Genomic DNA, 22,339 nt, shown 5'->3' on the forward strand with positions numbered 1-22,339 from the left:
CTTCAAAAAGTTAGGGAAAACCTTTGAATAGCTTACAGGTACTTAAAAGGGAATGTTTCTGTTTTCAACTGCACCTTCCATTTATGCATATGCACTTGTCTCAGTGTCACTGCTAAAACTTGTGGCAGTGATTTATTTTAGTAATCTTTCCACCCCCAAATTAAAAAAACACCAACAATTTCCCCACTTCTAATTTATACTGACCTTTTTTTAAAACTTGTGGCAAAATGGCTTCATGGCTTTCTGGGCATTGTGTTTGGGTTTCGGGGGACAGAGGGTGGAATGGATTTAAGCAATAGAGCAAACTGCGGCCTGCAGGCCACATCTGGCCGTTGGGAGCTTTTGACCTGGCCCAGGTCTGTGCCAGGCTATTCAGGGTGGTCCAGGAAAGGTTCTGAGCAGGAATTGGGAGAACTGGCTAACATTAAATACTGCTACAGTATTAATGAATAGATCGTAAACAATGTCAATTCTAGCATAATTTTTCATGCCGATGAGATGTTTTGACTTATGCACAATAATTTTCCAAAATATTGTAAATCGAATTCAAGTTTTTAAATAAAATTAACACTACCTACTAATAGGCTCACATCATCATCCAGCAGAGCAGGTTTTGCTCTTTGAAGACAGACATCCAATCTTGGGCTAATTCAAATCTATGCATAAACCCTTGCCCATCCCAAGTAATTTTTAATGAGGTCAGACTAAATTATCTTATGTAAACCATCACATTCAGTTCAGCCCTCAATCACCTCAAGATCAATAATGTGCCTTTCCCTTGTGCTGTTGTCCGCTACAAACTGCAAAGTCAGCAGAAAGCAGGAGCCAAGTTACTTGCATTGTAAATCTTTGTGTTTGCTTCGCCATGTGCATTCCATTCCTGTCACATGGTGCCTGCACTTATTTCCCACATCCCAAAATGCCTGCCTCTGGCCACCTTGGCTGGCCTTCAACTACTTCCTATCTTCATTCGTTAAAGGTCACACTATCCTTCCCCTCAAAGTCTCCAATTCTTGTTCAGAATATTTCCTGGACCCCCTGGACGGCCTGACACGGACACAGGCCACATCAAAAGCTCCCATGGACCATAGTTTGCCCATCCCTGTTGTAAACACTTATACTAAACCAGCATAGGTCCATTAAAAGGTATACTTTAAAGTGAGAACACAGTTCCAAAGGGCAGAGGGGCAATTGGATAGGGTCTGCTGATTGTATTGCCAGGCAGATTATAGGAGTAATGAATTGTCTTGTACAGTTCAGTTTTGTTTTCCAAATTTCAATTCTTGAGAGCATACGTTAAGTAAATACATATTTCAAGTACAATTCAGAAAGTCCAAGGGAATCGGACTAAGTGCATAGTTCTTTCAGAGAGCCAGAACAGGTACAAACGAGCTGGATGGCCTTGTGCGCTGTATGATTCTATTTAAATGGCCATGTTTATAATCTGGAATTTCCAGAAAAGGAGCAAAATTTGTTGAATTTTACCTGTTCTAGGACAGCTTAGACGAAGGTTGGATAACCTGCAGATGGACAGTGGATTTGATAGGATACAACAGACTTTCCCTCAATACTGATAAATGGAACTCAACTCTGTGATTGAATTTTAATAGAATTCAGAGCACATAGTACCATCACAAAACTAAAAATAACTCCCCAAATAAGGTGCAGAGAATAATTCTATCATTTGTGGGAAAACTAATTTGTCATGTGAATGTTGCACTCATCAGGACTCCATTGTTAAGTTTCTAAATATTTGTCTTGCCTGCATCTCCATTTACCTGGCTCCTTCCTAAAACCATCGCCTTCAGTTTCAATGGATAGATAAATGGTAAGATCTCCAAGCAATTCATCACCATGCATCTGGTCTGCAATCAATGAGAAAGATAGGTTGCTTATCGTAGTCTTATAGATTCCTTTAATCAATAATGGGGCATCATGGTCTGTCTTTTGACGCATCGTATCTTTTTCAAGATTAATCTCATTTGATGTGACATGAATGCGTGGCAAATGATGCTTGGTGAAAAGTATTTATGCAGACATAAAATGAGAACAGGTTCAGGCTTAGCCATGATGCCTATAGTCTGTAACTGTCAAGGTTCATACATTAAAAAAAAAATGGCTGGCCATGTGGGTGAGAAATGAGTAGATGGCCAATGCTTATAGAACTGCATTCCAACACAGGAAACCTTCAAGGCAAGAGGAGAAACTGGATAATAGTGCAGCTGGAAACATCTTTACTGAGGTAGTGATAAAGCATGCTTGTGACTTGAGCCTAACATGGACTCATGGGAAAGCAAGTGCTTATTTGTAGATGTACCCAGAAAATATAAAGGAGTAGCTAACCTCTGTACTGTATAGAGAACGTGACATCTGTTGTGATATAAAGCATTTTGGCTTTTTATGTTGACACTTGTCACTGTTGACAGCAATAAGTGGATGTGAACCAAAGGATCTCCATGGTTGTAACATCACTGCTATAGGGAAACAAAGGTGTGACCCTGTCAGATTTTTTGGGCATGGTTTTATATGGTCCTTTGCCCTCCACCCCTTCCACAGTTGTTCCCGATTCAGCCACTCCTAATTGTTTATGCACAGTTACATTTCTGGCCACTTTGAATCTGAAATTTAACACTCAATTGGAAGTATACAGGGCTCCACCTAGGGGTTTAGTAAATGACATTGCTTCAGACTGAGCTACACAGAATATTAATTACCTGGGACTCAAGGGCTAAGTACCTGCCATTTAACTACTAAATTTGTGGTTCTAAACATTTTAATCTAATACTATCCTTAACTGCCTTAGTTAGTCACAGATGGATCTTGGAGTTTAATGGAATGTATTTTTTGCCCATTTTGAATTGTTTCTGTACGTTTCCCAATAGTCTATTTGGTCAGCTTTTCCCTCCTATGTATGTAATTCGCTTTAAGTTTAAGATTCTTGTGATCAGATTGTCATTTTCAAACTTAATATGGAATTCAACTGTGTTATGACCTTTTTCCCAGCAGATCTTTTCATGAGATTACTAATGCCTCATTGCTTAGATCTAAAATAGCTTTATTCCAAATTGGTTCCACAATGTATTGCTGGAAACTCTCAGGCATTCTACAAACCAAACTCCAGACTACCTTTGCCAATTGATTAGTCCAGCCTATGAACATTAAAGCCCCCTTCTCCACCCCACAATTATTACATTACCTTTGTTAAAAACTCAAATTATTTCTTCTTGCTTAATGCTCTGTCCAACATTTATCACTACTGTTTGGGGGGCCTATAAACTATACCCACCAGCATTGCTATTCCTAATCTTCTGAGCCAAGATACTTTCTCACTAAGGCCCTTGTCATCCTTTTATTATCTGAGCTGCTACTCCTTTTCCATTGTCTCTTTAAAATATTGTATATCCTGGAATATTTATTTCCCAACCTTGTAACCATGTCTCTGTATTGGTGATGAGATCTTGAACCATTTTGCTCTCTTATTGCGGATGCTTTGTGCAGCAGAGTCTATGATTTTATTTTTTTTGGCCTCTATTCTTTGCATGGACCTGATGCATTATTACAGTTTTTTAAAAAACTGTTCGTTCCTGTTTCACTCTTGCTGCTTTAACCCCCATCATAGTTCTATTGTCACAACTTTTCTCTATGGATTTCTAAATATTTCACTGAATGCTTCATAGAATGCTTTAGAGGTTTTTTTTTTAAGAGCAGGTTATATCAGACTTAGTATTGTGATGGGATTAATTAATGACCTCCGTGAAGGCACCCCTAGGTAGCAGTGACCACAGTGTGATTGAATTTTACATCCAGTTTTGAGTATTTTAAATGTAAATAAGGGCACCTATGTGGGCATGAAAGCTGAGCTAGTTGAAGTGAACTGGGAAACTAGGCTAGGGGATAGATCAATAGAGAAGCAGTGGCAGAAGTTTAAGGGGATATTTCAAAATAATCAGAATAAGTATATTCCTATATAAAGAAACATTCTAAATGGAGGACTCTCTCCATCTGTGGTTAACTAAACCCAAGGAAAACATCAAACATAAGGAAAAGGCATATAACTGCATAAAGATGAGTGGAAGGACAGATGCTTGGACAGAACATAAATAATGGCAGAGAATGACTAAAAGGTTAATCAGGAGAAAGAAGTATGAGAGAAAGCTAGCTAGAAATGTAAAAACATAACGAGTTTCTACAGGTATTTAAAAAGGAAAAGAGTAAAGTGAATGTTCGTCCTTTAGTTAGTGACATTGGGGAGTTATTAGTAGATAATCTGGAAACTGTGGATGAAATGAACAAATATTTTTTGTCTTCACTAGAGGATACAAAAAACACCCCAGTAATAGCTGTAAGTCAGGAGGTGTAAGGGAGAGGGGAAAAAGAGAAACAATACTGAGCTTAGAAGTGCAAAATGTTTTAGTTGACAGGCAATACGATCGGCGCAGGTTTGGAGGGCCGAAGGGCCTGTTCCTGTGCTGTACTTTTCTTTGTTCTTTGTGTTCTTTATTCAAACTGGAGCCGTGGGCTGACAAGTCTCCAGGGTCTGATGGACTTCATCCTAGGGTCTTAAAAGAGGTAGCTAATGATGTTGTAGATGCATGGGTGTTAATTTTCCAAAATTCACTGGATTCTGGAAAGGTTCCATCAGACTGGAAAGTAGCAAATAGAAACTCTTGATTCGAGGGAGGGAGGCAGGAAACTATAGGCTAGTTAGCTTGACGTCTGTCATGGAAGGTATTAGAATTGATCAATAATGAGGTTATAGCTGGGCACTTGAGAAGCTCAAGGTAATCAGGAAGAGGCAACATGGTTTTGTGAAAGGGAAATCATGTTTAACCTATTGGAGTTCTTTGAAGGAGTATCATGTGCAATGGATAAAGGGAGCCTGTGGACGTGCTGTACTTGGATTTCCATTGATAAAGTGCCACATCAAAGATTATTGCGGAAAATAAAAGTTCACGGTGGAGGGGGCAATGAATGTGCCTGGATAGAAGATTGGCTGGCTGGCAGAAAACAGAATGCATAAATGGGTTTTTTTCTGATTGGGAGGAAGTGCTGAGTAGAGTCCTGCAGGGGTCTGTGCTGGGGCCTCAATTTTTTACAGTTTATATCAATGACTCTAGATGAGGGGAGTGAAGGCATGGTAGCTAAATTTGCAGATGACAAAGACAGGAAAGTAGGTTGTGAAGAAGACATGAGGTTGCAGATAGACTATAATGTAGGAAAATGAAGTTATTCACTTTGGCAGGAAGAATAAAAAGCAGAGTATTACTTAAACAGAGAACAGCTGCAGAATTCCGAGGTGCAGAAGGACCTGGGTGTTTAGCGCATGAGCCACAAAGTTAGTATACAGGAAGGCTAATGGAATGCTATCCTTTATTACGAGAGGAATTGAACATAAAAGTAAGGATGTTATGCTTCACAAAAACAAAAACAGACTTAGCTGGAAAAACTCAGCAGGTCTGGCAGCATCGGCGGAGAAGAAAAGAGTTGACGTTTTGAGTCCTCATGACCCTTCGACAGAACTTGAGTTCGAGTCCAAGAAAGAGTTGAAATATAAGCTGGTTTAAGGTGTGTGTGTGGGGGGCGGAGAGAGAGAGAGAGAAGTGGAGGGGGGGTGGGGTATGGTTGTAGGGACAAACAAGCAGTGATAGAAGCAGATCATCAAAAGATGTTATGCTTCAGTTATTTAGGGCATTGGTGAGATTGGATCTCGAATAGTGTGTGCAGTTTTGGTCTCCTTATTTAAGGAAGGATGTAAATGTGTTGGCGGTTCAGGGAAGGTTTACTAGATTGATACCTGGAATGAGTGAGTTGTCTTATGAGGAAAGGTTAAGACAGACTGGGCTTGTTTCAACTGGAGTTTAGAAGAGTGAGGGGTGATTTGATTGAAGTATAAAAGATCCAGAATGGTCTTGACATGGATGTGGAAAGGATGTTCCCTCTTGTGGGTGAGTTCAGAACTAGGGGGCATGTTTTAAAATTAAGGGCTGCCCTTTTAGGACAGAGATGAGAATTTTTTTTGAGGGTTGAGAGACTTTGGAACTCTTTACCTCAGAAGGTGGGGGTCATTGAATATTTTTAAGGTAGAGGTAGATTGATTCCCTTGCTTAACAAGAATCCAAGGTTATTGGAGGTAGATGGGAATGTGGAATTCGAAACACAAACAGATCATCCATGATCTTATTGAATGGTAGAGCAGGCTCAAGGAGCCAAATAGCCTACTTTGGCTCCTATTTTGTATGAAATTCTCTCTCTCTCCTTCAAATAGTTAAAAGCCCTATCTGGATGCCTAGTTGTTTTATTTGTTAGGACACTGATCCCAGCCAGGTTTAAGTGCAGCCCATCTTCATAGAACAGTTCCCTCTTTCCAGGTGCCAATGCCCGTGATTCAAAATCCCTCCCTTCCATGCCATTCTTTGAGCCATGTGTTTAATTTTCTAATTTGCTCAACCATATGCCAATTGGTGTGTGGCTCAAGTAACAAGCCAGAGATTATTACCTCAAGGGCCTATGTTGTAATTTGGACCTCAACTCCTAAAACACTCACCAGAATATCATTTCTAGTTCTACCTATACCATTGGTTCCTAGGTGGACCATGACAACTGGCCATCCTCTACCTGCCCCTCCCACATTCGTGTCCAACCATGAGATGATGTCCTTCACCTTGCATTGGTCAGGCAACAACCTTCAGAACTCCTGGTCACAGCTAGAGAACAGTATCTATCCCTCCGATTCTATTGTCCCTCCGATTCTACTGTCCCTTATCACGATCACATTCCTTTTTCCTGCCTCCTCTTGAAATGCATCCTGAACCATGGTGCCATGGTCAGTTTGCTCATCCACATAGGTAGCAAATACTTCGTACCTGCTAGTCAACGTCTAAGGGCCCAGGTTCCTCCATCACTACATGGTGGATCCCAATACCTGCTTGACCTGCAGTCACATGCTCCTGTCCATGACCACTGACCAACCTAAAGTTCTACTTAACCCAAGGGGTGCGACTACCTCCTGGAAAAGTGTCCAGGTGACTCATCCCCTTCCTGATGCCCTGAAACGTCTGCAATTCAGATTCCAGCTCAGCAACTCTGAGCTGAAGTTGCTCAATCTGCAGACACTCAATAAATATGGTTGTCGGTGACTGCAATTCATTCCATGAGCTCTTACGTGTTGCAGTCACAGTGCACCACCAGCACTGCCATATTTATTTGATTAGTCAACCACTGTTAGTTAGCTAAAGTAATAGTAAGTTAGTCTCCTAGCTTGGAGATATAGGAACACGTGCCAGCTCCTGGAAGTAAAACAAAATCGGCACCAAATTTTTGACTTGGCACTCGTTTCACAAAGCACTGTGCTTCCCTCACACCCTTCCTAAAATGCTACCTAGAGTTGCATACAGTACTCCAGCTGAGGCATAACTAGTGATTTATAAAGGTTTAGCATAACTTCCTTGTTTTTATACTCTCTGCCTCACTTTACGAAGCCAAGGATTGCTTTTAAAAAACTGTCACTTTCCAAGATTTGTACAATATTGCTGAAGACCCAATTTCCTCTGCTGCTGGACCTCCCTTTAAAATTGTACTCTTATATTACCTCTCCTTGTTCTTCCTCCCCAAATGCAACACTTCTGCATTAAATTTCCTGCCCATTCCACCAAGAGTATTCACTAAAATAGGCTATCACTACTTAGAAGCGACAGCAGGAACATTAAGTCAACATCAGTTTTAATGTGACAAAACAACATAGGCTTACCATCTAGCAAATGCACTTACCCTACTCGTTTGCAATTCCACACTCCAAGGAATGAACTTAAGTAATAGAGAACTGTCATGTCCAGGGACAACACTCTCCATAAAGATAGCATATAGTCTTGCTTTGTATTTCAACCAGACTCAATGTAACTTAAAGGGGGAAAAAGTCACAGCTTCACAAGGATTAGGTTAGAATACTGCTTTATTTATCAACTAAATTTTAAATACATGACATACGTCAGGAAAAGACTTGCATTAAGAGGGAACAGCAATTCTACTGCCTGAGATGCAGCCGTAATGTACCAACATGCCACCAACATACCATAGTTTGGAGGATTCAGTTTCAGTCATGTAAATAAGAACCAACAAATTGAAAAATGGATTACTCCCATTGCCTTTCAACAACTGGTCTGGTCCTGGGTAGCCAGCATTTTACTGCTGTACTACCAGAAATATGCTCAGTTAATCTGACATGATCCCTTGTCTCCAAATTAAAGTGTAGGGGTTAATTACAATAATTCTTAATATAACGACTTGCACCTAGTGCACTGAATGTGAACACAGTTGAAACTTACAAATGAAATAAATTGTTTGAGATTCTTGATTTCAGTAGAGAATAAAAGGGATATGGGCTGGGCACCAATGATCTGAGTGGACTATGTATATGAATCCAAAAGGCTGCATAGCCTTTCCTTTCGTTGCAACTTTTGTAATGATCTGAACACTAGAAAAACATAAATCTAGAAGGGGTAGTAAAACAGCATTTGATACAAATGAATGCTTTGAAACTTATTCATTTGTTTTTTCCTGTCAGTATTCAGACGTCAGCATGAGGAAACAAAATCACACTTTTGACTCAATTTTGAAAGATACTGCATTTTAACACAGGTGTTATCTTTGTTTAAAAATACACTAGCTGTTCTGTGCGCTTCACTTCTCATTCTCAATTACAGAATCATCATTACAGGCATAGTTCTAATCATTTACTACTAAAATGCAGATATCAAAGCAAACAAGCTAGGAATTTTGCTACTTAGAATAAGTAGGCAGTCTAGAAAATTTAAAAATGGGATCAAGACTTTAAGAATATTTTTTTCAAAACAGGACAGCAAAAAATCTACAGGTCAAAGTGCTCCAAAGGGCATCCGTTTACAAAGTCTCCTGTAAATATCTTCCATTTTATGCTTTTACTGGTTTACTGCTGACGATATTGTTTGGAGTCTATAGTCCTGTTTACATGCAGTCACTTTCGGTTTGATTTCCCTTAGATCTGGAATGCATCAGATCAAAGGCATGTTCAGACCAGCAGATTATTTTCTAAGGGGTGCATCATAGACATTTAGTGGCATCACACTACATCCTGCAACCTTGACATACAAAACCTATTTTACGAGGGAATTCAGGATCACCTCAGACAGCACTGAAAGATTCACTCTTTTCAGAGCTAAGTGAACTTCTCTTCTGGGACAGCTCTGGGAGTAACTGAGCAGCAGCAAGTACAAGTTAATTCAGCAGCACAGATACCACTAAAACTTTACATCAGTTCTTCTGCATTTACACTACAAATTTTAACATTGGTGCAAAGTGATTTCAGCTTCTCACCGACACAGGTTTCGGAATGTAAATTTGATGTCATGGCCAGAACTGACTAAAGGCAGCAGACAAACTCCTTGAGTAAGTTGCGTTATGTTTCCCATCAGCCAGGCCCTGGCTCTGAATTCAAACTGTAACTGCAATGTCAATATAATAGGATACCACTTTGCACCTTTGCTGGTCATTTTGTGAATGCAGCCTGACATAAATAGGAAATGATACTGAAGTTCTGGCATTCTGTTAGCATGTTGTCATCTTCAGCACGCAAAATACAGGTTTCAGGCAGTTCATTACTAAAAACAGTTTCATCCAAATAGAGAACAAAAGAAAGCATCATATTTGTGCCCTGTTACAATTACATAGTGATGTCTAGCACAATGATAACTTTGAAGGTCTTTGGTCCTTTCAGTTTGATTTTTAAGTGTAGTCTGGGATAGTTAAGTGGTTGTGACGAACACTATAGGTCGAAGGCACTTTCATTCCTAACAGTTTGAGATGTGTAGGGATCTCTTGAAAAATGTTAGTGTTTAAAGTAAAGCTAATTGATTTAGCCACAACAAACCAGACAACAATGTTTAAATAACATGTCTAAGGTACAGCCAAGTGCTGCTCCCTCTTCCAGAAGAGATGAAAAACTGACAGACACTATCGATTTAAAAACTTATGAAAATATGGAAAAGTTGATCTAGAAACCAGGAAAAGGAGAAAAAAGAAAAAAAAAAGATTTCAAGACAAATCACTGGTGGCACAGACAAGGTGAATGTAAACCCATTTTTGTTTGATCATGTCTAGCTGGGATGCTGGCATGTTGCTGGACGTCAGAAGCTTTCAGCAGTTCACAGGGGTTTCATTTCCACTTGACCTTGGCCTACGTTGAGGCAGGGTGCTGGCAGGAGGAAGTGGTAAGGTGGACTGCCTGGGGGCAGAAGATGCAGCTGTGTCATTAGAAGCTGTCATTTGGCTCCTATCAGTGGTTACATCATGAGGTGCGGGTTGTGGGTTGTATCGAGTATCAGAGATTTGGTTCTTATCAGTGGTAAAACCACGGGATGCAGGTTGTGGGTTGTATCGAGTGTCAGAGTAATTCTTGGGTCCATTCCGGTACCGATTCCTATATTCATTCCTTCCAAAGTGGCTTGGGCCATTTATCCTATTCTCACGAGGTCGGTAACCTGCTCTCCTATTTCCATGGGGCACCTTTTAAGGCAGAATAACACAATTAATAGATTCACTTCATTGTTTTTCTTTCATGACATCCCCAGTGCAGCCTCTTTTGTTTCTTAGTCGTATGCAATTCTGCTCGTTTTCCATGATTATATGACACCAATCCACATAAACAGATATTAGGTTAGATGACCAAAAGCTTTGTCCAAGAGGTAGGTTTTAAGCAGTGTCGTAAAGGAGGAGTGTGAGGTAGAGAGGTGTAGGGAGGGAATTCCAGTGGTTGGGGCCCAGACAACTGAAGGCACAGCCACCAATGGTGGAGCAATTAAAACCGGGGATACATAAGAGGTGCCAGAATTAGAGGAGTGCAGATATCTCGGAGGGTTCTGGGGCTGGAGGACATTACAGATATAGGGAGGGGTGAGGCGATTTGAAAACAAGGATGAGAATCAAGATGTTGCTTGATCGGGAGCCAATGTAGGCCAGCGAGCATAAGAGGTGATAGGGGAACAGGACTTGGTGCAAGTTAAGACTAGGGCAGGATGACCTCAAGTTTAGAGGGTAGAATGTGAGACACCAGTCAGGAGTGATTTGGAATAGTCTAAACTAGAGGTGATGAAGGCATGGATGAGGGTTTTAAGAGCAGAGGAGCTGAGATGGGCAAAGTTGGGCAATGTTATGGAGATAGAAATAGGCAGTATTAGTGATGACATGAATGAGGTTGAAAGCTCATCTTGGGGTCAAATGTGAACCAAGGTTGCAAACAGAATGTTGCCAGGGAGAGGGGCGGATTTGGTAGCTAGAGAACAGGGTTTGGAGTAGGGACCAAAAACAATGGCTTCTGTCTTCCCAATACTGTTTTTAATTGGACAAAATTTCTGCTCTTCCAGTACTGGATGTTGGTTAAGCAGTCTGATAACTTAGCGACAGTGGAGGAGTTGAAGAGAGCTGGTGGTGAGGTACAGCTGGTAAACAAACAAGGTGGACCAAGAATTTACAAAGGTGACTGGCATCTAGTATAGGTAACTATCTATATACTATGCTCTAGCATGCAAAGAAAGAAATTGTTGAAATATCAACTAGGAGAGGAATGGGTGGGGTAAGTGAGCTGCATAAAATTTTAGTCTTCAGGATCAGTTATATTGCACATACAATTGCAACAGTTACAGGTAAACTATTGTAATTTTTTTGAGAAAGCAGTTCACATTTTAAATTTTGAACATCTGTTTCTAATGCACATTCATGCATCCTACCAAGACTGACTGACAAATATCTTCCTTAGCCTCTCTAACTCTACCACTAGGAAGCCCATAAGCCTTGTCTGAATTGACTCCACCTTGGGTAGCAGTTCACTTTGAGTTGTTCCAGGGGACATCAAGCAGAAGTGGTGAACTCACCTAATCAAGAGCTGATTACTTGACATTGGGGTGAAGTTCTTTTCATGCATAACATGTAATTCTGAGTGAGTTTTATTCACATCAATGTACTAATCAAACAAGAATAGAATTACTTGGATTACAAAAACTATTTTCTTTAGTGTGGAAAATATGTGGAAAGAGAGCATTAGCTGTTCATACCGGTCGATTTGATGGGCAAGTTTGGTTTGCAGAGTTAGTTGTAGCAGTGGAAATGTCTCCAGAACATGGATTCTTCTTCACTGATTTAGTAAGGCTGGGGTCTGAAGCATAGTCGGGAGCTGAAACATCACTCCGACTTGTTACAGACATAGACGACACAGAGCTACATCTTGATCTGGCAGAGTAATTATTCTTGGGATGAGACACTGCATAAAACAGAAAAAATACATTATAAGACAATGGAAAAGCAGGATTACTTTACTTTGGAATAGCCGTTAGAGGGGTGCAGTCCACAAACCAGATGTGAAACACTTGATAATCCTTCCTTCCTCCTCCAGGTAAAATGTGGCAGAAATAAAGGGAATTATTCAGAATGTCAGACAGGCAAGCAACATTGTGTGCTAAAAGCGCCCAATTTGAAAAGTTGAGTGAGCAAATGGAAAATTACTAGGTCTGTGAGTAATACTTAAATGTCAATCATCAGTGGTGATGTTGTGTTCAAACAGTGTTTGTTGAGCTGTGGACACGTTAGCAATCGTTGGTATGTATAAACAAAAACAGCATGAAATTGTAGCTTCTGCCTGGCCAGTTTGTCACCTGAGAATAAGAACATAAGAACTAGGAGCAGGAGTGGGCAATTCAGCCCCTCAAGTCTGCCCTGCCATTCAATACGATCATGGCTGATCTCATTTCGGCCTCAACTCCAATTTCTCGCCCTCTCCCCATAATCTTTCAACCCATTCAACCCTAATTAAAAATCTGTCTATCTCCTCAAATTTATTCAGCGTGCCCTCTGAGGTAGTGAATTCCACAGATTCATGACCCTTTGACAAAAGTAATTCCTCCTCATCTCTGATTTAAATCTACCACCCCTTAGCCTAAAACTAAGGCCTCTCATTCTAGAATGCCCCACAAGGGGAAACATCCACTCCACCTCTGCTTTGTCTATCCCCTTTAGCATCTTATATACCTCAATTAGATCTCCTCTCATCCTTCTAAACTCTTAACGAGTATAGGCCTAAACTGCTCAATCTCTCCTCATAAGACAAGACCCGCATCTCTGGAATCAATCTAGTGAACCTCCTCTGAACCGTCTCCAATGTAACTACTTCCTTCCTCAAGTAAGGGGACCGAAACTGTGCACAGTACTCCAGGTGCAGTCTCACTAATGCCTTGTACAGTTGCAGCAACACTTCCCTATTTTTATACTCTATTCCTTTAGCAATAAATGCTAAAATTCCATTTTCCTTCCTTATTACCTGCTGTACCTGCATACTAGCTTTCAGCGATTCATGCACGAGGACACTCAGATCCCTCTGTATTGAAGCATTCTGAAGTTTCTCTCCATTTAAATAAAAAGTCGCCTTTTTATTCTTCTGACCAAAATGGATAACCTCACACTTATCCACGTTAAACTCCATCTGCCAAATTTTGGACCATTCACCTAACCTGTCCATATCCATTTGTAAATTTCTTATTTCTTCATTGCACCTTACTCTCCCACCTATTTTGGTGTCATCTGCAAATTTAGCTTCAGTACCTTCTATCCCTGAATCCAAGTCATTAATATAGACTGTAAATAGTTGGGGCCAAGGACTGAACTCTGTGGCACCCCACTGGTTACAGCTTGCCATCCAGAAAAAGACCCATTTGTCCCGACTCTCTGCTTTCTGTTGGTTAGCCAATCCTCTATCCAAGCTAATATATTACCCCTAACTCTGTGTGATCTTATCTTGTGTACTAATCTTTTGTGCGGCACCTTATCAAAGGCATTCTGGAAGTCCAGATATACTACATCTACAGGATCCCCATTATCCACTTTGCTTGTCACATCTTCAAAGGACTATAGCAAATTAGTCAAACACGATTTACTCTTCATAAGACCATGCAGACTCTGATAGATTGCATTACTACTTCCTTAATAATAGATTCCAACAATTTCCTAGCAACAGATGTTAAACTAACTGGTCTATAGTTTCCTAATTTCTGCTCTCTTTCCCCCACCTTTTTTGAATAAGGGTGTTATATTAGCATTTTTCCAATCCACTCGAACTTTGCCAGAATCCAAGGAATTTTGGAATATTATAGCCAATGCATCCACTATCTCTGCTGCCACTTCCCTTAAGACCCTGGGATGTAGGCCATCAGGTCCTGGGGACATGTCACCCTTTAATCCCAATAGTTTGCTCAGTACTTATTCTCCAGTGATGGTGATTGTTCTAAGTTCCTCCTTCTCTATATCCTCTGCACCACCTGTTACTATTGGGGTGGTACTAGTGTCCTCCACTGTGAAAACTGAGGCAAAATATTGATTAAGCGTCTCTGCCATTTCTGCGTTCCCCACTATTAACTCCTCAGTCTCAATCTCCAAGGGACCAACATTCACTTTAGCTACTCTCTTTCCTTTTATATACTTGTAGAAGCTTTTATCAGTTTTTACATTTTGTGTTAGTTTTCTTTCATAATTTACTTTTGCTCTTATTTTTTTAGTAACCCTTTGTTGATCTTTAAAAGTTTCCCAATCTTCCAGCCCGCCACTGACCTCTGCAATTTGGTATGCCTTAGTTTTTGTCTTTATGTTATCTTTAACTTCCTTGCTTAGCCACAGATGCTTTCCCCCCTCTTACCATCTCTCTTCCTCTTTGGAATATATTTTACTTGGGAGGAATTGAATATCTCCTTAAATATGTGCCACTGTTCATTAACTGTCCAACCTTGTAGTCTTCCTGCCCAGTCCACAAGGGCCAAATCTGCCCTCATGCCTATGTAATTACCTTTGTTTAACTCCAGAACACTAGTGTGGGACTCAAAGTTCTCTCTCTCTCAAACTGAACTTGAAATTCTAGCATGCTATGATCACTCTTCCCTAAAGATCCTTTACTATGAGATCATTAATTAATCCCATCTCATTACACAAAACCAAATCCAGAATAGCCTGATCCCTGGTTGGTTCCACAAGATATTGCTCCAAGAAACAATCTCTAATACACTCTATGAACTCTCCCCCAAGGCTACCCTTGCCAATTTGATCAGTCAAATCTATATACATATTACAATCACCCATGATTATTGCCATGCCTTTCTTACATGCTCCCAGTATTTCCTGGTTTATACTGTGCCCTATTGCTGAACTACTATTTGGGGACCTATAGATTACTCCCACCAGGGACTTCTTTCCCTTGCTATTTCTTATTTCTGCCCAGACTGACTCTACATCTTGCTCTCCAGTGCCTATATCATTCCTCACTATAGCACTGATCTCTTCCTTTACTAACAAAGCTACACCGCCTCCTTTTCCTTCCTGTCTATCCTTCTGAAACACCGAGTACCCTTGAATATTTGACTCCCAAACCTGTTCTCCCTGTAACGTCTCAGTAATCGCCACCAGATCATACTTAATTATCTCTATTTGCACTGTTAACTAATTAGTTTTGTTCTGAATGCTACGTGCATTCAGATACAAAGCCTTTAAGTTTGCCCTATTGTCAATTTTCCCTACTCTTAGATGATTCTTTGGTGCAATTTGGTATTCACACACACTGTTCCTTCCTTTCACTTTTTGGTAACAATCAACCTTGTCACTAACCTGCACTCTTACCCTCTCCTTAAACTTTGATTTTTTTTATATTTCCATGCAACTGAACCCTCCCCCCCCCACTATTTAGTTTAAAGCCCTATCTACAACCCTAGTTGTGTGATTCACTAGGACATTGGTCCCAGCATGATTCAAATGGAGCCCGTCTGAACGGAATAGCTCCCTCTTTCCCCAGTACTGGTGCCAATGTCCCATGAATTCAAATGCTCTGAATGTATCTCTGAATGCTCTGAAAGTATCTTCTGCAGATACATAACTACATATGGTGACTCGGCTGGTTTTTGATCAGGCAGGTAAACTAGAAAACAAACATGCATTTATGTTGCATCTAATCACGGTCCCAGGATGTTCCAAAGCACTTGGCATCCAACTGATTGCCTACATAACTGCAATTCACAGCAGCTATTTCATGCACAGCATTGGATTAATGACCAATTAATCTCTTTTTGTTGGTATCTGAGGTAGGAATGTTGGTCAGGACACCAGGAGAACTCCCTACTCTCTTAAAATAGCATCTTTTACATTCACCTGAGCAGGCAGATATGGCCTCGGTTTAACATCCAACAATGCAACATGATCCTGGTAATGCATTGACACATCAGCCTAGATAACGGGCTCAAGTCTTAAATTGGGGATGAACTGACAGCCTCCTGACCATACAGCCAAGAGAGCTACTGGTAAACTAGAATAAAACTCAAATTATTTTAGTAGGCATCTTAGGTTTATGGCAAACTTAATGAAACAAGAATGGAATTAATTTGTTTGGAATTGTGTTTTGTGTTTGATCTGGTTTCTCAACATTGCTATGGATTTATTTTCATGATGCAAAACTGCAGTACTTCAAGGCTTTTCTTCTTTTATACAACTTTTGTTTTGTACTGGGTTACATTAACAGTATTGGAATCTCAATGGTTGCATACTGATCCCACCAAAGGACCAAATTTCATTCAGAGCAGTTGTGTATGAGACTTCTTGTGAAGGTACTGGTAATATACGATAAGTGAGTGTCAGTAAGATTTTCCTTTTGTTGCAACACATGTTAGCTGACTTAATTAACTCAATACAACCAAGTATATGAACTTAGTCATGGGAAGTCTTCTTACAGTGTGGTAAAATGCTATTAAGAGACCCTTCCTTTCTAAGCAAAACTTAGTTATTAAAGTAACAATTAAATACGCTGCAACTGTCAGCATTCGTTGGGTTCTGTCCACAAAAATCAGTACAGGGTTTGAGCTTCCTGCTCTTCTTGTTTGCTCCTGAAGTTGCTCCAGAATGTTGCGCAAGTCTTTTCTGCGCACACGCGGAATTTGTGCGCAGCTGTGCGATCAAGTGGCTTACTATGCTGGCTCGCAATGAAATTGCACCCAGTGACATGTAATTGCTTCATACTTTTAAGGGGAGATATTATTGCAGAGATTGTTCATGTGAATTGTATTTGGCAGAGTATGTGATGTAAAAGAGTGAACATAGAATTAGGGAGCGAAAGGAAGTAGAATGCCCATAGTCCTGGACAACAATGCCAGGAACCGCCGATTCATATTGGGCATTGCCATTGAGGTTGGTGAATTGCTCGCATCCCACTTCAGAAACGTCTAAATCTGACTGCAAACAATGCAATTTTGTCTCCTTCAGATGTTCCCTGCAATTTAACTATATTGGATCCATCTGCAGGTAATGACAAGTTCATGTCCCACTGCATTCCCAGTGTGACTACTTATCAGATTTTGTAAGTTATAGATTGCAGCGCATGTTAAAATATTACAGACATACAGTTAAAATGGTACCTTGGAAGTATTATATTGCAGCATTAGCAATTAACATTGGACTTGGCAGGTGGCAGCACTGGGCAATAAATCTGTGGCAACCTATGCAGATAGTTTATCTGCAGCAGGCCACAAAGCAAGCACGAGGGCTGACAGCCGGCAAAAGAGATCGTCTACAAAATTATTTTCAGCACAGCAAGCACAACACAAATCTAGCTGAAACATTAAGTTACACTATGCTGACTTAAGTACTGACTTGTCACAAAATTCAGCAGCAGACAATTCCTACTGACTAAATGCAGTCTCCTTCAGATTCAACAATTACAAACGACTTAGCATTTTACACTGAAAATACTGGGACTTTAACTACACATATTCATCTTCCTCACTTTTCCAGAACCGCTTTTTCCAATTCAGGGTCGCAGGGAGTCGGAGCCTATCCCGACAGGGGATGGGAGCTAGGCGGGGTACACCCAGGACAGGACGTCAGTCCATCATCTTCTTTTAGTGAAAATAGCTAGCCTATGCCCTCCTTTCCACTCTGAAGCCACAGAAATTAGATGCACATAACTGATCCCAATTACACATTCCAGTTAGTGCTGCATTATCTGAATTAGAAATGCTCAGTGCCCCACCTGCAAGGCCAACTTAAAAGTCAAACTTTTCTACGAGATGTTAGATGACCAAGCCTCAGCTTACCTTGTCCAAAGGCTTGGATACTTGCTTTGAGTTCTTCCACATCACAGGTGAACTGTGCACATCGCCCCAGGTCTTCATCATATTTTCGTTCACTAACAAAATGCTAAAATACATTTAAAAAAATAACTCTAGCAGATGAAGTCCAGGTAAATGGTAGCTTAGCTTTTTAAATTATACAATAATGATTCCTAGTTGTGCAACAGGTACTTTGGATTTATGTGCAATTTGTGACAATTATTAAAACGGAGCCATTTTTGTGCATCATGTATCTATCAAATACATTTGGGACCATTTTGATTAAGTAAACAGAAAATGTAAATCTAAAAACAATTTATAGACAGTGTATTAATTCTCAACAATTGTTTAATCAAGTGAACTCTAGTTTATATCACATACACGACAATTACCTTCTGTATAGTGGCCCTGAAATAACACCATGTCGATAATAGCACACAAACTCTTTGCACCTAAAATTCCATGTTTTGCTATTTTAGTGGCACAGATCTATTTTAAATAAATGGGTTAATATTACGCATCGCAAAGCATAACTTCAAGGCCAATAGATTGCAAACGTTTAAGGCACTAAAATGAAATCTCTCATTTCTGAACAACTCCAATCAAACTGTCTAGTGTTTAATTGAATATACCAGCCATATTCCTATGATCTCACTCCACAAAATGCATAATACTCTCTTCCAAAAATGAAATAAAAACACTTCAATATTGTGCAGTGGAAAATATCCTGGATATTGAGTACAAAATGGAAACACAATATCTCTTATCATCTGGTCAGAAAAAAACTAAAAACAAAAACACACACCCCTTCAGAAGTCCCTCTTTTTCTCATGTGAAGATTCTATGTGAAATCAATTTGGGCAGTGTCAGCCCAGTTCCAAGCTGGTATGTCTCCACAGCAAAAGGTGCACACAAAATATCAGCCTCATTCACAGGCCATAAAAACGGCTCACTTGTGAACATGAAACGCTGCACCACTATAGAGGAAATAGTCATCTAAGACTAGACCAAGGGAGATCATTGAAGCAGAGGAGATGGATCACACTTGTGCAACACTAAATGGAGTGGCTGATTTAGAAAAAAAAAGTGGAAAAATATTAATTTCCTCAGCACTGATATCCTGCACTATGTTACTGGGACCAGTAATCCAGAGGCCTGGACTAATGATCCAGTGATAAAAACTAAAAACGGCGGAAATACTCAGCTGGTCAGGCAGCATCTGTGGAGAGAAACAGTTAATGTTTCAGGTCCATGACCCTTCATCAGAAGTTCTGATGAAAGGTCATTGGCCTGAAATGTTAACTCTGTTTCTCTCCACAGATGCTGCCTTACCTGCGGAGTATTTCCACTGTTTTCTGTTTTTATCTCAGATTTCCAGAATCTGCAGTATTTTACTTTTATAATGATGCAGAGACATGATTTCAAATCTCACCATGGTAACTGGGAAATTTAAATTTACTTAATTAGATAAATCTGGAATAAAAAGTTAGAATCAGTAATGGTGACCATGAAACTATTGGACTGTCATAAAAAAAATCTGGTTCATTAATGTCCTTTAGGTAAGAAAATCTCTCATTCTTACCCGGTCTGGCCTATACAGGGTGTTTAAAAAGTCCTTGTGCAACTTTAAAATGTTACAAGCAATATGATCAAACTGTAAATGGTATATGAAAGGATAATTCAAAGTTTTTTAATGATAATTATTTTTTGAAAGCTTTATCTCAGTTGCTAAAACTGTTTGAAAATGGTGACAGCAGAAGAAAAGGCAACTGTGTGTTAAGACTAGCAGAACTGAAATCTATAAAATGGAGGAGACGATTCCATAAACATCCCCATCCTTAATGATGGGAGAGCCCAGCACATCAGTGTAAAAGACAAGGCTGTAGCATTTGGAACCATCTTCAGCCAGAAATGCCAAGTGGATGATCTATCTCGGCCTCCTTTTGAGGTCCACAACACACAAATCCCAGTCTCCAGCCAATTTGACTGAGTCCATGTGATATCAGGAAACTGACAAAAGCACTGGATACAGCAAAGGCATTGGGTCCCGACAACATCCTAGCTGTGGTGCTGAAGGCTTGTGCTCCAGAGCTGTACCTCTAGCCAAGCTATTCCAGTACAGCTACACAGGCATCCAACCATCAATGTGGTAAATTGCCCAAGTATGTCCTGTCGCAAGAAGTAGAACAAATTGAATTCAGCCAATTAACACACCATCAGAATACTCTCAATCATCAGCAAAGTCATCGACAGTGCTATCAGGCGGCACTTACCAACAACCTGCTCACTAACACTCAGTTTGGGCTCTGCAAGGACCAACTGGCTTCAGACTAAAAAGCAGAATTGCAGAGGTGAGGTGATAGTGGCATCAAGGAACCCTAACAAAATTGAAGTCAATGGCAATCAGGGAGAAAACTCTCCACTGACTGAAGTCGTACCTAGCACAAAGGAAGATCATAGAATGGTTACAACACAGAAGGAAGCCATTCAGTCCATTGTGTCTGCACCAGCCCTTGTGTGAGCAACTCAGCAAGTCAAACTCGCCTGCCTTTTCCCTGTAGCCCTGTAAATCTTGTCTCTTCAGGTAATTATCCAATTTCATTTCAAAAACCGTGATTGAGTCTCCACCACACTCTCAGGCAGTGTATTCCCGATCTGCTGCGTAAGAGTTTTTCCTCATGTCGCTGTTGGTTTTTTTGCCAATCACATTAAATCGGTGTCCTCTGGTTCTCAACCCTTCTGCCAATGGGAACAGTTTCTCCCTACCTACTCTGCCCAGACCCCTCATGATTTTGAACACCTATATCAAATCTCCTCTTAACCTTCTCTTCTGTGAGGAGAACAACCCCAACCTCTCCAATCTATCCATGTAACTGAAGTCCCTCATCCCTGGAACTAACCTGGTTGAGATTGTTGACGTCAATCATCTCAGTCCCATGCCATCACTACAGGAGTTCCTCAGGATAGTGTCTTAGGCCATCTTCAGCGACTTCATCTATGACCTTCCCTCCAATATAAGGTTGAAAGTGGGATGTTTGCTGATGATTAAAGTGGTCAGTTCCATTCACAACTCCTTGGACAATGAAGCAGTCTATGCCCTCAAGCAGCGTGAACTGGTCAACATTTTGGCTTGGATTGATAAATAGCAGGCAATATTGGCACCACACAAGCTCCAGGTGCTGACCATCTCCAACAAAAGTTTAAAATCATCTCCCCTTGACATTCCTATAATCGAATCCCCCACTATTAACATCCTGGGCAGCACCATTGACCTGAAGCCAAACTGGACCAGTCACATAAAAATTGTGGCTATAAGAGCAGATCAGAGGCTGGGAATTCTGCGGTCAGTAACTCACCTCCTGACTCCCCAAAGCCTGTCCACCATCTACAAGGCACAAGTTAGGAGTGTGATGGAATACTCCCCACTTAGCTTGGATGTGTGCAGCTCCCACAACACTCAAGAAGCTTGACACCATCCAGGGCAAAGCAGCTCGCTTGATTGGCTCCCCATTCACCACCACTTAAAATATTCATTTTCTCCCCATTGGTGCATTGTGGCTACAGTGTGTATCATCTACAAGATGCACTGCAACAACTCACCAAGGCTCCTTTAACAGCACGTGCCAAACCCACAATCCCTACTACCTAGATGGACAAGGGCAGCAGGCACCTGCAAGTCACACATCATCTGACTTGGGAATATATCGCTTTTCCTTCATCTTCACTGGTGTAAAATTCTGGAACTCTGTCAGCACTGAGAGCACCTTCATCACAGATTTCAGCAATTCAAGAAGGCAGCTCACCTTCTTACGGGCAATTAGGGATGGGCAATAAATGCTGACCATTCTAGCAATGCCCACATCCCATGAATGAATAAAAATGAAGCACAATTTATCAGAGTCAAAAATTACACAGCTATTCATTTCAAGGATTTGCATTTATACAGTGCCTTACCATGTCTTTCACAACAACTTAAAGCGCTTTGCAGATAATGAATGACTGAAGAACAGTCATTGTTGCCATGTAGACAAATGCAGCAGCCATTTTGCGCACAGCAAGGTCCCGCAAACAGCAATGAATAAAATGAATAGTTAAACTGTTCTTGATGGTCTTGGTTGTTGGCAAAACACTTGCTATTCTTCAAAAAGTGCCATAGGATCTTTTAACGTTCACTTGAACTGACAGGT

At 40.5% G+C, this 22,339-nt stretch overlaps 1 protein-coding gene across 2 annotated transcripts in view; it reads right to left on the bottom strand.

Moving 5' to 3' along the window:
• Positions 1-7,930: 7,930 nt before the first annotated feature.
• spats2 (spermatogenesis associated serine rich 2) overlaps positions 7,931-22,339 on the bottom strand; it is a 110,104-nt gene continuing 95,695 nt past the window's right edge. For both annotated transcript variants that reach the window (XM_041180494.1, XM_041180495.1), the window contains exons 11-13: positions 18,138-18,240; positions 12,081-12,286; positions 7,931-10,536 (exon numbers count right to left, since the gene is read on the bottom strand). In XM_041180494.1, the coding sequence (XP_041036428.1) occupies positions 10,168-10,536; positions 12,081-12,286; positions 18,138-18,240 (678 nt within the window). In that variant the 3' untranslated portion in view covers positions 7,931-10,167. The remainder of the gene's footprint in view (positions 10,537-12,080; positions 12,287-18,137; positions 18,241-22,339) is intronic.

This window comes from Carcharodon carcharias, chromosome X, assembly GCF_017639515.1.
Source record: "Carcharodon carcharias isolate sCarCar2 chromosome X, sCarCar2.pri, whole genome shotgun sequence".
Classification (NCBI taxonomy): Eukaryota; Metazoa; Chordata; class Chondrichthyes; order Lamniformes; family Lamnidae; genus Carcharodon; species Carcharodon carcharias.